The sequence below is a fragment of the Urocampus carinirostris genome, chromosome 4 (assembly GCF_059441175.1).
Source record: "Urocampus carinirostris isolate Australia breed hairy pipefish chromosome 4, RoL_Ucar_1.0, whole genome shotgun sequence".
Taxonomy (NCBI): Eukaryota; Metazoa; Chordata; class Actinopteri; order Syngnathiformes; family Syngnathidae; genus Urocampus; species Urocampus carinirostris.
Window position 1 is genome coordinate 26,555,328 of NC_142352.1, and position 13,681 is coordinate 26,569,008.

A 13,681-nucleotide genomic window follows, 5' to 3' on the forward strand; every position below is an offset into this window, starting at 1 on the left:
CAGTGCTTGGCCCCCTTCTTTTCAACATTTACATGCTTCCATTAGGTGACATTATTCGCAAGTACAATATCAGCTTCCACTGCTATGCAGACGACACTCAACTCTATCTTCCGTTGGAGGAATCTTCCACACTAAACTGTGGAAATTTGGAGGCCTGCCTCACTGAGATAAAAGAGTGGATGTCACTCAATTTCTTGCGTCTTAACTCTGAAAAGACCGAAATGTTAGTCATTGGTCCATCTAAATGCCGTGACTTATTCTCAAAAACTGCTGTGAACATTGACAAATGTCACATCACACAGAGTGACTTAGTTAAAAATTTAGGTGTCATATTTGACCCTGATCTAACCTTTGAGATGCATGTAAAGAAAATTACTAGAACCGCTTTCTTCCATCTTCGTAACATTGCCAAAATCCGTTCAATACTGTCTCAGTCTGATGCGGAAACTATAATTCATGCATTTGTTACCTCCCGTCTCGATTACTGTAATGCACTACTCTCCGGTCTCCCGAAGTCCAGAATCAAGTCTCTTCAGCTAGTACAAAATGCCGCAGCGAGGCTTTTAACTAGGACAAAAAAGTACGATCACATCACCCCAATCTTGGCTAACCTGCATTGGCTCCCTGTTAGCCTAAGATGCGATTTTAAGGTTCTCCTACTACTATACAAAATCATACATGGACTTTCCCCCTCATATCTTTCAGATCTGATCTCCCCCTATGTCCCGGCCCGAAGCCTTCGTTCCGAGAGCGCCGGTCTCCTGGTGATCCCAAGAGCCAAGAAGTGTTCCGCTGGTTCGAGAGCGTTCTCCATCCGGTCACCGATGTTGTGGAATGCTCTTCCCCCTGAGATCCGATCTGCAACCTCGGTGGAAATGTTTAAATCTAGGCTTAAAACTCACTTCTACTCTATAGCATACGAGTAACCTAATCTTATATGTAATAACTTGTGAAGCCCTTAGAGACTAATTGTGATTAAGGGCTATACAAATAAAAATGACTTGACTTGTTTTTTAAACCATAATTCGAAGACCTTAATCTGTGTTTGGTGTTAAAACTAAATATTTAAACCATGATCCTGGCTAAAACGTCTCGTGACTTTTAAATCCATTTCAAACTTTTCTTTCTTCTTTTTTTTCCTTTTCACTATTATACCTCATAACATTTTGGCAGTGTATTTTCAACTTCTAGCTGACTCAAATAGTCTGGAAACCAGCAGAGGTGAAAGGCAGATGTAGCAGGGAATACTTCTATAAAAAATTAAAAACTCAATTTACAACATGGTGGTACTGTTCGTGTGGACTGAAGTCAGGCAGACTGGACACATGGGTTAGTTCTGTGACTATGTCAGGAAGAAGCAGGTATGGGTTCGTAGCCACTGTATCTTCAGTTCCTCTAAAAAAGCTCTTTGTGCTTTCGAACGTGGTGACCCACCTCATCTGAGAGCTCAAAATATTTGTTTGACTAGTCATTGCCAATGGTTTTGAATAGTATATATTTTTTAGTTTACTGGCCTCACCCACAAGGTTTACGGCTGTCCTTCATAGCGCTATCGGGTGGTTAGGTCACGTGTGTGCAAGGGCCAATTCACACCTGGGTGATGGTTTGTCTGATCCTGTCTACCATCTGTGGAAAAAAAAGGACATGCAGTGGTTGCCACCCAGGAAGGAAGGACCTGTGGGTAGCCCGCAGAAGACACAGGACGACACCTGCCAACCACGAACTACAACTTCACGCCCTGTATCAAGTGGGTCTGGTCCAGACCTGGCCTCCAGACTTACAGCTATACCACCCGGATCCTCAAAACTGGCCTCCATACCGTCATCACATTGTCACACTGAAACCCAAGTTCATCCAAAGGATCGATCACATTACAAAAATGCCCAGTTGCCTTAAGTTTGATCTACAGTAAAAGTTAAGCCTGAGTTGTTTTTCTATGAGAATGGGGCGAGCCAGGATCCCAACTTGTTTTTTTTTGGGTCTTTTTATTTTTTTTGTTTTGTGTTCTATTCAAGTTTCTTCTGTAGATGATTAGCAAAGAAAAATTCTTAAATCCAATAGTGTGTGGCTTGTGTTGTACTTTCATGAGAAGAATCTGAAGAATTTTAAGTTGTTGTGTAGTCCATCCTTCAGATTAACTACCTGTATATTGTTTTTCATGCATGTTCCTGATAAAACTATGCAAAAATCATATGTGGGGCTCCTAAAAGGCATGACGTGTTAAAAGAATAAACTCACTATAATTGGAAAATCAATAATATTCAAATATTTACTGACCACCCCAAATTCAGTACATCAAACTTTAGATTTGAATCACTATTTGAAACGTTTGTCAGACAGGGAAGCTTAACCCTAATTTTTAATCACACACTCATCTTAAAACTTGAGTTTGGGTTTAAAAGCTAATTTGGAAAGCCTAAATCTATTTTGGAACAAGTTCCCCCTTTTGCAATCCACTCCCTACCTCAACATTATCTTTTAAGCCCGGTGTGAAAAACTGTAAAAAAAAACATGCCCAAGATGAACCTCTGGAGGGTGTTGTTTGCATGTCGGATGTGCAAAATGTTTAATGAAGAATCCATTTGTTCACACCAACGCACAAACAAGTGGACACTTGAGACAAAACCACACGTACACGCGTTTGAATGTACACACTCGCAGAGCACACTAAGTAATTGTGAATCGATAAACAATTCCAGTAGTGTATCATAACACAGTGCTAAGTGACCTCAAGTCCCTGACCACCAAAGCACGTCTCCTTTTTCACGCTAATGGAGACCCTGGTCATACAAACCCAGAGTGTCGTCCTCAGGGGACTCCACTCTGGAATTAATCCTCAGCAACATGTGAAGTCATCTACTTTTATGCTTTCATATTTTATACTGTTGAACAGAAATTAGTGACCCCCTTCTAATAATAAAAGCCATGAGGGAACTTGTGTAACAGAGTTTTACAATTGTCCTGTCCGCAGAAAACACCTATTTTAAATGGTTATAATCTTGAAGTTTGACACTGCACGTATATGAGTTTTCCTCTCTCTCTCTCTCTCTCTCTCTCTCTCTCTCTCTCTCTCTCTCTCTCTCTCTCTCTCTCTCTCTCTCTCTCGCTCTCTCTCTCTATCTCTCTCTTCTAGCCTTTTCTCTGTTTTAATAATCATATCATTATTGTAACTATTTACGTACATACCAGTTAATGTGGTCACTTAATGTCTCAAAGTATCCATTTGTGTACGTGTTATACAATTTCTACATTGTTTCAAGATATATGTTTGCAGGCCGGTAGGGTATGGTGGAGCTTGAGTCTTGCCAGACCACTTCCAAAACCAACAAGATCATCCAGTCTTAGGAAATTTTTACTAAACCACTAATGGCTTGTTCTTTTAAACCATGCCATTTAGCTATAACAGTGCCTGGCCACCATTTTGTTTATCCTTTTGTGAAGGACACACGGCTATTTTCTGTATTCACAAACCCAGGATATGGTCAGTTTTTATTTCATAAAATCATCCAATTGCACACTCCAATTCTTGTCTTCACCTGTCTCGTCTCGCAACCCGGCTGTTTATTCTAACACGCGGTGGAGAAAAACACTGTCATTCAATGTCCAAGATTTAGGACTCAACTTAAGCGTTGAACTTCATTTCAGTGAAGTGTGTTTTTAGCGGCGGCACAGCGGCTGGGTATTTAGCACGCAGCCCCACGGTGAAGAGGTTCAGGGTTCAAGTCCAGTTTCTGCAGCCTCCCCATGTGGAGTTTGCATGTTCCTCCCACATTCCAAAAACATCCAAGTCAGGTTTATTGGCCGGTCCAAATTGTCCCTAGGTGTGAATGAGCGATTGAGTTGTCTGTCTCTGTTTGCCCTGCAACTAGATGGCAACCAGTTCAGGCTGTCCCCTGTCCACTGCTCGAAGTTAGCTGGGATGGGCTACTGAGGATAAATGGTGCAGATAATAGATGGATGGATGGATAGATGTGTTTTTAGAGAGAAATGCAATTATTTCAGTGCACCCCTATAAAAAAAAATCACAAAATCAACTTACTGGGCTACTGGGTGGACCATAAGGCCTACTTACACTAGGGCGAGGTAAGGAAAAGTTTGTGGAGTTGACGGCCACAATGTGTTAAAAATATGGCCTGCAGCCCTTCCAATTTTTCTCATTCTCTTCTATTTATGTATGAATATACTGTACATGCGGACATCTACATGTTATATTTCTTTTTCTTTTTGTTTTCAATTTTAATAGTTTAATCAAATTGGTTTGTTTAAACTCATATCTAAAGCAAAGGGGCAGGTAAGCGGCATCGAAGATCCGCATGCTGACCCCTGGTATAGAAAAAACGGCACTGGAGTGAGTCCACCCTTAAAGAAAAGTTTTCCATATGTTGAGGCTAATACCTTGGAATAACCCTGTTTGAATCCAGGACGTGATGAGGCTTAAAAGGTAACCAGAAGAAATCCATCAATCTTGCAACACATGTTTTTATGTTCATTTTTGCAGGAAACGAGTCATATCTTGGCTATATGCGGATTGAATTTAATCGGTGACAAGCTGACTTGCTTTCATTTAATCTATTGGTAATGTTGTGTAATATGTTTCATGCAGATAAACAAAATTCAATAAAAATTCTGTGAGGCTGGGTTTTTAAAACAAAAGAATTGGATCGGCTTTGATCAATAACATTCTTAACACATAACTAAAGTGCTTGGAAACGGAATTGTCCTCTAAATCAATATAATGCTTGGTGTGACACGCTATGTGCAACATATACATCAGATGTTAGACTGCATCCAAAATCAATAAAGTACTTTGTCGGGTCTGATAACAGTAAATATCAATAAGGATCTTGACCTCCCAATGGGGGAAAAAAAAACTTTCTATTCAAATGCATCCCAATCAGCTTAAATGCACTTTTAGAATTAGCAGTAAAAAATATTTCCATTTTACATGCGAGTCAGTCAAGTTTCATTTCAGGTTTAGTATTTCTAATGGTTTTTGACAACTTTATAGCATTAAATACATTCCTAGAGTTTGTAGAAAATGAACCTGATACATTTATTTTGTCTTTAATCTTGGAAACCTGCAAAGGAGATTGCATACAATGCCAGTTTGTTATTTTGACTATTATTCCGAACTGTTTTTCTTATTTTTTACTATTAAACTTCTCTCTGTTTGTTGTTTTGCGTATTCTGCACTGTTTACATCATTACCGGCCAATAAAGTTCTTTTATTTCCACATCCTTTAGGACTGATCTGCTTTTATGTAAACTTTGAGATGTAATGCAACAAAAGGCCTCTGGGGAGAGCTTTTATAACAGATTTAGCAGATATGAGAAGGTTTCTTGTACAATCCTTTCATGTTCTCCTTGGAAGTTCAAAATTCATTGATGTCTTCTCTCCATATTTTAAGTGTCTACTAAACTAACTTATAAAAATATCAATATATTTTTATTCATGTATAAATAGATACAAATCAATTTCGTTATGAAACACTCAGAAATAAAGCAATTAATTTTTTGATGACACTTTTTTTAGCATTTACTTTGACTTTCATATGCATTCAAAAACTCAAAATGCATTAGGGGTAGCTCAGTTTTATTTGCACATTCAAACCTTGATATATAAAATATATGATAATTATAATTCAAAAAATGCAAGAAGAGAAAAATGCTTTAGGAAGGTTCCTTCATCAGGGGAGACTAGGGACACGAATGTCACCAAAAAAACAATAATATAAATATTTTTACTACATAGCTGCAGCAGTTTTTTTAACAATTTTGAGAAAAAAATGGCTATTTTTCCTTTTTCCTTTACCTCTCTACTTACTTTGAGTGTGAATCGTGTATTAACAGCAAGCCAAGCCTTTTAGAACAGGTTGGAATTTCTTATCCGAGGAAGGGTCTTCCCTTGTTCTCCCGGCAAGTTCATAAAATCTATTTATGTATTGGATCCTTACTTTTTACTGAACAATAAACTTATAGGGATCATATCAGTTCAATTACACGAACCATTGAGTTACTTAAATAAAATATGCATAATTTTGCTCAAAATGATGCTCATCTTTGATTTGGTTTTAGTTTATACAAAATAATGCCTTAAAACACTATTTTTTACATTTATTAAAAATAGATTATCTGATGTGAAAATGGAGTGCCCATTCCTCAACATGGTTTCTTGTATTTTCTTTAGACATAACGATTTGATTATTGGGAGCGATTGTACCGAGTTATTAAAAGCCCAATAAATGAACTAGGCAATGAAATGAAATGAAATGAAATGAAATGATCTGAAATGAAATGATCTGCATTTCTATAGCGCTTTTCAAGTCAATGACTTCCCAAAGCGCTTTACATTCTGCTTCACATTTCCCAATAGCGGCCGTGATCTGTGCAGCCATGTAAGGCGCTAACCAGCTTATTGGGGGTATTGGGGGTTCAGTGTCTTACCCAAGGACACTTCGACATGTAACACGGACAAGCCGGGATTCGAACTGGGATCCCTTAATCCTAAAACGATCGCTCTACCTCCTGAGCTACTGCCGCCCCAGGCAGGAATCTTGAATCATTGCTTTCGGGCTTCTACAGTGAAAGCATGGCAATTTTCTTCCCGTTTTTCAACGGTTATTGTGTGTGTCAAACATTGGACTGAGACATTTTGTCATTGTCGTCAAATTCACACTTTTTTATAAGACAGGACAATATGAGAAGAGAAAAAAGAGCAACTCAACTGATTGTTTTAAAGACATTTTCTTAAAGAGTCACATTAATACAAAGAGCTATCATGGAATACCAGTACCTTAATATACCGCAGCTGTTATACCACATTTTTATATTCTGTAACATGAATACATGGTCAGAAGAAGCCAACATTTGCATTGCTCGCGGAGGGGGAGGGAAGGGAAACAGAAAATATAAAAAGTTCCATTAGTTCATCTGTGAAAAAGAATAGGCTTGAGCCTGCAAATGATCACAACCTGGATCAGAATGTCTTCTACGATCACCACGGGAGAATACACGAAAAGCTGTGAGTGGGTTAAATGTCGCCCCACCTTTTCGCTGTACTCCAGATATCGCACAGCACTCGCGATCTTTGCACTAAAAGAGGACAAGGAAACATCCAACGCGTCAAATTTTTCAAAACATTGTCACTCAGCACGTTTGCATGACGTTTACACACAACCGTGTTCGAAACAGATTAATTATTTTATTATAATGTCCCACTATGTTGTTAAAATGTTATTATCACGATATAATTATTATAATTATGGTTGAAATACACTCAGTCAACAACTACTCTTCCCTATGCCAGTTAAAATAAAATGTTTCCTAGCTAATCACAATGACCCATCGCTGGTGAGATATCTTTGTAACCAGTTCAAAGGTGTCATGGAGTAATTATAGAGGTCGAGAATTTATGAAATGGTGGAATTAGCAAAGTCGGCATTTAAAGATAGAAAAATCTTCCATAAAATGTTTTTTAACATTGTTCAACTGACAAAAACTTGACAGATCAATTTTCTTTATAGCACATTAAAGGACAGTTTACCAACTTTAATCAATAAGGGAGTTCTTGACCTCAGTCCGACATGGATTGCCTAAAAACCTTCGCTCACCCATAGAAATAAAACATATTTGCGTCACCAACCATTTTGAAGCTGAAATCTACTTTTTTTTGTCACTGATTAGTTTGCGTTTGAAACGTTAACATGTTATTACGGTGTTGTAACCATGTTACTATTATGTTATCACTAACTTGTAACTATTAGAAGGTTAAAATGCGCTTTTCCTAGAAAATCACAATGACCCACTATTGTCGAACTATTTTTAGAACAGGTCCAGGGGCTACTTTGGTGATCTTAGTGTGGTACCTGGTGTTAACTGGCACCACATTGCTGAATTTGATTTTTCTTTTTTTATTCAAACAAAAATTAATATTGGTATGATAATGAATTTACTTTTTGAAAGTATTCAAATCAATGTTTTTTTTTAAATACATATTTTTTTTTTCTTTACTAGTATATATTACACACTCTCTCTCTTTAATGTAGCATTAGATTCCAGTAAATGATGGTTCGTCATACACAAACAAAAGTCTTTGGTTATCTTTTATCCGCTATAAAATTTAGGTCTATCGTGCATCCAACGGCCATATCATAAACATTTAGCATAACTAGTGGTTCTAATTGTTGAAAGTTGATTCCCATTAGTTCACTTCAAAATGCTGAAGTTAGAGTAGTGTCAAATTGCTTTCGGCAAAATGTAACTTTTCCATGTAGAACGTATTTCCCGGTTGTCCCTAATAACCATCTTCTTATAATGCCGTGGAGAAAGATAGCATGTACATTAAACCTACACATCAAGCTCGAGGCAAGATCTTGGGCCTGAACCGGGCCCAAATTTGAATGTATCAGCCAATCAACCCTAAAACTCCTTCTCTAATGACATTTTCGAGTAAAGCTAGCATGTACGGTAAAGTTACTCGTCCAGGAGATGTATAATAAACAATTGCAACACCTTGTATGCTAATTGCTGGTAGTTTATTTTCATTACTTCAGTTTAAAAGGCTGAAATGAGTGAAGTACTAAAATTATTTTGCCCGAATTTACCTTTTCCTCGTTGAACATATTTCCTAATTGTCCTTAATGTTTCATCCGTCCATTTTCTGCACCACTTGTCCCGATTAGGATCGTGGGAGAAGCTGGAGCCCATCCCAACTATCTTCAAGCAGTGGGCAGAGGACACCCACAACTGTTTGAAAGCCAGACTTGGGTCCCTCATACTTTTTTGGTAAGAATGCTTTTTAGTAAAGCTCCCTTGTACTCATCTAGCAGACTTTAACATGCTGAAATTAGTCAAGTAATAAAATGCTTTCGCTTAAATTCATGTCCATGTAGAACACATTTTGCAATTGGCAGTAATACTTCTCAATTGATAACGTCATGGAGTAGAACTAACATGTAAATGCTTTCATCAGGCAGAAGAGCAATTACCAGTTACACACCTTGTATGCTAATTGTTGGTAGTTAATTCTCATTAGTTCATTCTAAAATGATAACATTTGTGAAGGAATAAATGCTTTTTGAAACATTTTACCTTTTCCATGTTAAAATATTCCTCAATCACCCCTAATACACCTCTGGTTATAACATTGTGGAGTAAATCTAGAATGTGCAGTACTCATTAAGTAGACGTGTTATAAACAGTTGCAGCAGTATCCGCGCTAATAGTAAATTTTCATTAGTTCACTTTAAAATGCTGAAATTGGTGCATTAATAAAATACTTTCGCCAAAGTTCACCTCCTCCATGATGAACGTATTTCCCAATAGTCCCTAATACTCTTTAATTAATAACGTTGTTGAGTAAAGCTAGCATGTAAACGTACTGAGTGAAAATAAAAAATATAACACACACACGCACACACACACACACACACAAACGCGAATTTGCCGATCGCTGCTAGCCAGCTAAAGTACCATCTTGAATCACGAGTGGCAGTTTTTATCAGCTTGTCGTCGCTCAAAAGGCCACGGGCGCGACAACGTGTAGCTTGCAGATAAAACAACAAAAGAAAGAAATATGAAGGACACAGAACATTTTTCTCAATGACGAGAGCAGATGGTTTCGATAAATATGCTCCAGTCGCAGATTGACATTTAGGTGCAGGTATAGCGGGGGAATTTAAGAAAAAAATGGTCGATTTGCACAGTGTCACATTTTCTCTCCTCAGAAACAGGCTGAAGCGGCGGCCTTGAAAATAAAATAAAAAATAACTTTTGAAATTCATCGAATGCCGGCTAATTAAGCACTAATCTAGTTTGTTGAGACCCAGGGGAGCTAGCTAGCTAGCAGCCTTCAAGTCTTCAAGTATCAAACTTCCTTTTAAAGCTTTGGTGACAAAGTGTGCCGTACTTAAACTTTTTACGTTCCGTGTGGAACACTTTGATAAAACGGTAACTATGTGTCGCATCTAGCAACCCCAAATTGGCCAGAAATTTGAAAGTGCATATAATCCAATGCGCCTTATATACCGGAAAATACAACTGTTTGACTTTGAGAAACATTGTCTTCGAGTGCTAGTGATGTCAACATGTCATTTGTTTGTTGCTAAAAGGAAACAAAAGAGAAGTGCAGAACTTTGATCGCAGCTCAGAAGCCAACTTTCAAATTGTCATTGCAAATTCTCTTTTGTTGTTGCTTTAGACAACAATTCAAAGTATGAAACGTATTGTGATTATTTAAACAAAGATTTTTGATTATGTGAACATCTTGTACAAAAGTGAATGCTCTTCTTTGAATTGTTATTTGCATGTCTTAGTTTAGAATGTTTCTGTATAGTTAGCACGCTAACGGGAGTTCATTGTACTTTCTACTGCGACTTTATAAGGGTAACGGTTGAGGTCACTGACCAGATAAACGGCAACTAAAGAAACGTGTTTATTCCGGACGTCGCTGTCTAGGACAGAGTGAGGACAGCAAAGTAACTATAAACAAATTAATTAATTCTCATGGTGAACCAGATGTCATAATGTTAATTCATGCTCTATGAAATGAATAATTTCTATTTAAATGTATTGATTTTGTATGCTACCCTCGCTCTTACTTTAGTGTAAATCCCCTGTGCCTTACAGACCAGAGCGCCTGATGTAAGAAAAATAGATCACATAAGTCTATTTTTTGGGTGCACCTTATAGTTCAGACAATAAATTCATGTCAGCCATTTTGACCGCGCATTTTATGAAACCATTCAGTTTAGTAGTGTAATTTTGATATTAAAACCTTAGCAGAAATGCTTAATTTCAGCGTTTAACAAACACGCTTAGGAGGAAGAGTTGCCCTCCTTCAAATCTAATACAACAAGGTAAATACAATACAAATAAAACTCAGCCTGAAAGCCTGTTGGGTTTCACTGCGTGACATAACATTTGGGGGACATTTGTAGAAGCACAAACAGTCTCGATGAGCTTAGAGTGAAGTCAATTTTAAGCCTGATATGGCGGCTAAATTGAATGGCTCGTATTAGCAAACCATCAAGTTATATTTTACAGTAATCCCTCGTTTTCTTGCAGGAGTGGCGTTCCAAAAACGTCCTGCGATAGTCAAAACCCGAAAAGTAGAAACCTTTGTTTATTCATTTCTTTTTTGAATACTCAAAAACAAACCAAGTGGACTTTATCTCCTGGTCGGCAACCTAAAAAGCCATTTTGGACCAAACATAAACTGTCTTATATAAGACTTCTAAAAAAGGAAACATACTGCATACCTACAGTATATTCATTGGAAAACCTTAAGAATGTGTCCTGTTTTTTACTACAGTAACCATTTCCCATTAACAAACATTTTTGAAAAAGTGCCAGTGAGCCACTAGGGAGTGCAAAAGACCTGCATGTGGCTCCAGAGCAGGTTTAGCCGGTCCAGAAGTCCAACTTTTTTTGTTATAGAAAGCACCTTCCTCTGGATTTTTTCCCGGCAGCAGGTACTTTAGTGGGTCAAGACTTTTGTTGGCATGATGGCTTGTAGAGAAACCTGCGATTGAAAAAGATTTGCTCAACCATATTTTAGGTTAATTATGCTAATTAACGTACGTGTACAACTCAGATCTACCGCATCGTCATTGACACGCAAGCAAACAAGCAGAAAAGGGGGCGTGACAACTGTTTAGCCAATGAAAATGCAGAACACAATGCACGATGAAAATCCGCAAAGTAGCGAAACAGTGATATGTGAACTGTATCGTACAGCAAAGGATTAATGTACTGCATCCTGAAGCGCTCCTTACAGTTTAGAAGCTGTGGCAAACACCGTTCATGATCACTATTTGCAAACATGTTTTTGCTTTAGCCTGTTCCCGACCTGTATGGAGCTTTTTTCACTTCTTTTTTCAGCGGTGGCTTTCCTCTTGAACTCGATAGCAAGCGCCCGGGCTAACTCCCGGCAAGAAAGCACATGTTTAATTATTAAAGTCTTAAGTTTCTTCCCTTCAAGTGGGGAAAACACCTGCAACCAAAATAGCTTATGTCTCACTCTAGTCCCCCTCCAAATAAAAAATCTTTTTCTGGTCTAAAAACGATAGCGCATTTGTGTGTGTGTGAATAGATGGGCTGCATGAATGCTATATTCCGAGCAAGCGTAGCAATGCGGTGGGCGTCACGCCAGAGTCTCTCGTTACGACTTTTGCCGCATCGTAGTCACAAAACGGAACGGAAAAGAAAAGTTGGCAAAGAAATAAGTTAACACAACTTTTGACACTTAGAACTTTACAATATGTACATTCTCCTTTTGTTTTTCCTTTTTAAATTAAAATAGATTTGTCTGTGTTGTCTAACTGGTCCTCTCTGGCTCCTCCTGCCGCCGCTGCATGTTAACTGCATCGCAATCCAGCCAATCAGAGTGCAGAGTAAGGCTTCCATCCTTTTTGTCAAAAGTCTGAACAGTTTTGTTCGGCGGCGTCTCGGGCAGGGGCGGTCGCCCCCTTGTCGGGACTCGGACACAAAAGGAAATAAATATAAAATATATGTAACATTTCTATATATATTCATAAAACCAAATGCCAAGGTGGATTCTAACTCTTATCAAACTGTGGCCCTTCATCGTCGTCAATTTTAACTTTTTTTTTCTTTTGGAGGGAAAAAGAAACATCTTCAAACCTGTACAGCGAGTAAACAAAATGTAAAAGTGCGCATTTTTTTGTTTTTTGTTTTTGTTTTATCCACTATATCCAAAAGTGTTGCAGGCACTTAAGTCCTTCCCGAACATTGTAGTTGGTTTTCCTGGAGAGTGGCTTGCCTATCCCCAAGGTAGAGGGTTTTTCTAGCCCAGGATGTCTAGGTAGACGGGGGTGGCCTTCCCCATGGCGAACAGGACCTTCTGGATGTCCTTAATGTTGAGTCGCTGCTGCGGCTCACGCTGCCAGCAGCCCAACATGATGTCGTAAACTTCCTTGGGGCAAACGCGAGGACGGTCCAGGACGCGGCCCTGCGTGATGCAGTCGATGACCTGTGGGCAAAGTACGAAAAAGTCAGGCGTCCGTGCCTTACCGTATTTTCACGTTATGATGTGGGATAGGGCGTTTTTAATGGAGAACTGATCAGGCATAAGAAGAAAATATGTATAAATACCTACAAATAGATTCAATATGAATAAATGAAAACATCAATAATGTCATGAAACGGAACAGGACTGTCTTGAAACGGGTCGGGAAGCAGCAAGTGGGAACTCATTTGCATAGAAGATCTGTCACTTTAATTGAGAAAGAAAAGTTGTCCAACACACAAACGGACCAAAGACAAAACAAAGAAGGCTCAAATGCAGGCAAAACTACAGACTAGGCATTTAACGGGATTAAACAGAACTTGCAGGAATCTGTCAGAATGTTACACCGAAGTGCAAATAAGTCCAACAAGCATAAACAAGTTCAAACATGTGTAAACAACGATCTGGCAAAGGGCAGTTCCAATAGGCACGTTTAAGTACCCATAGGAGTAATCAGGAAATGCAAATCAACTGTTGTCAAGGGGCGGGGCCAGCTGGGCGCCATGACAACCATGCAGGACATGACAAATAATTCATCTAACACCAAAATAATACATACATACTATGTATTCATTGATTTGTACATGTTGGCATTTCTTTTGTTATGTATTTATTTGGGTATTTATTTTGTCTTATATTTTGTCACAAAAAATG

The 13,681-nt window shown here is 38.4% G+C and overlaps 1 protein-coding gene across 2 annotated transcripts in view; it reads right to left on the reverse strand.

Annotated features, from left to right (window-relative positions):
* Positions 1-6,578: 6,578 nt before the first annotated feature.
* Positions 6,579-13,681, reverse strand: part of ntrk3b (neurotrophic tyrosine kinase, receptor, type 3b) — a 355,088-nt gene continuing 347,985 nt past the window's right edge. The window contains exon 17 of one of the 2 annotated variants that reach the window (XM_088333994.1): positions 6,579-12,991. In XM_088333994.1, the coding sequence (XP_088190120.1) occupies positions 12,806-12,991 (186 nt within the window). In that variant the 3' untranslated portion in view covers positions 6,579-12,805. The remainder of the gene's footprint in view (positions 12,992-13,681) is intronic. The other variant, XM_088333995.1, reaches the window with a different exon arrangement.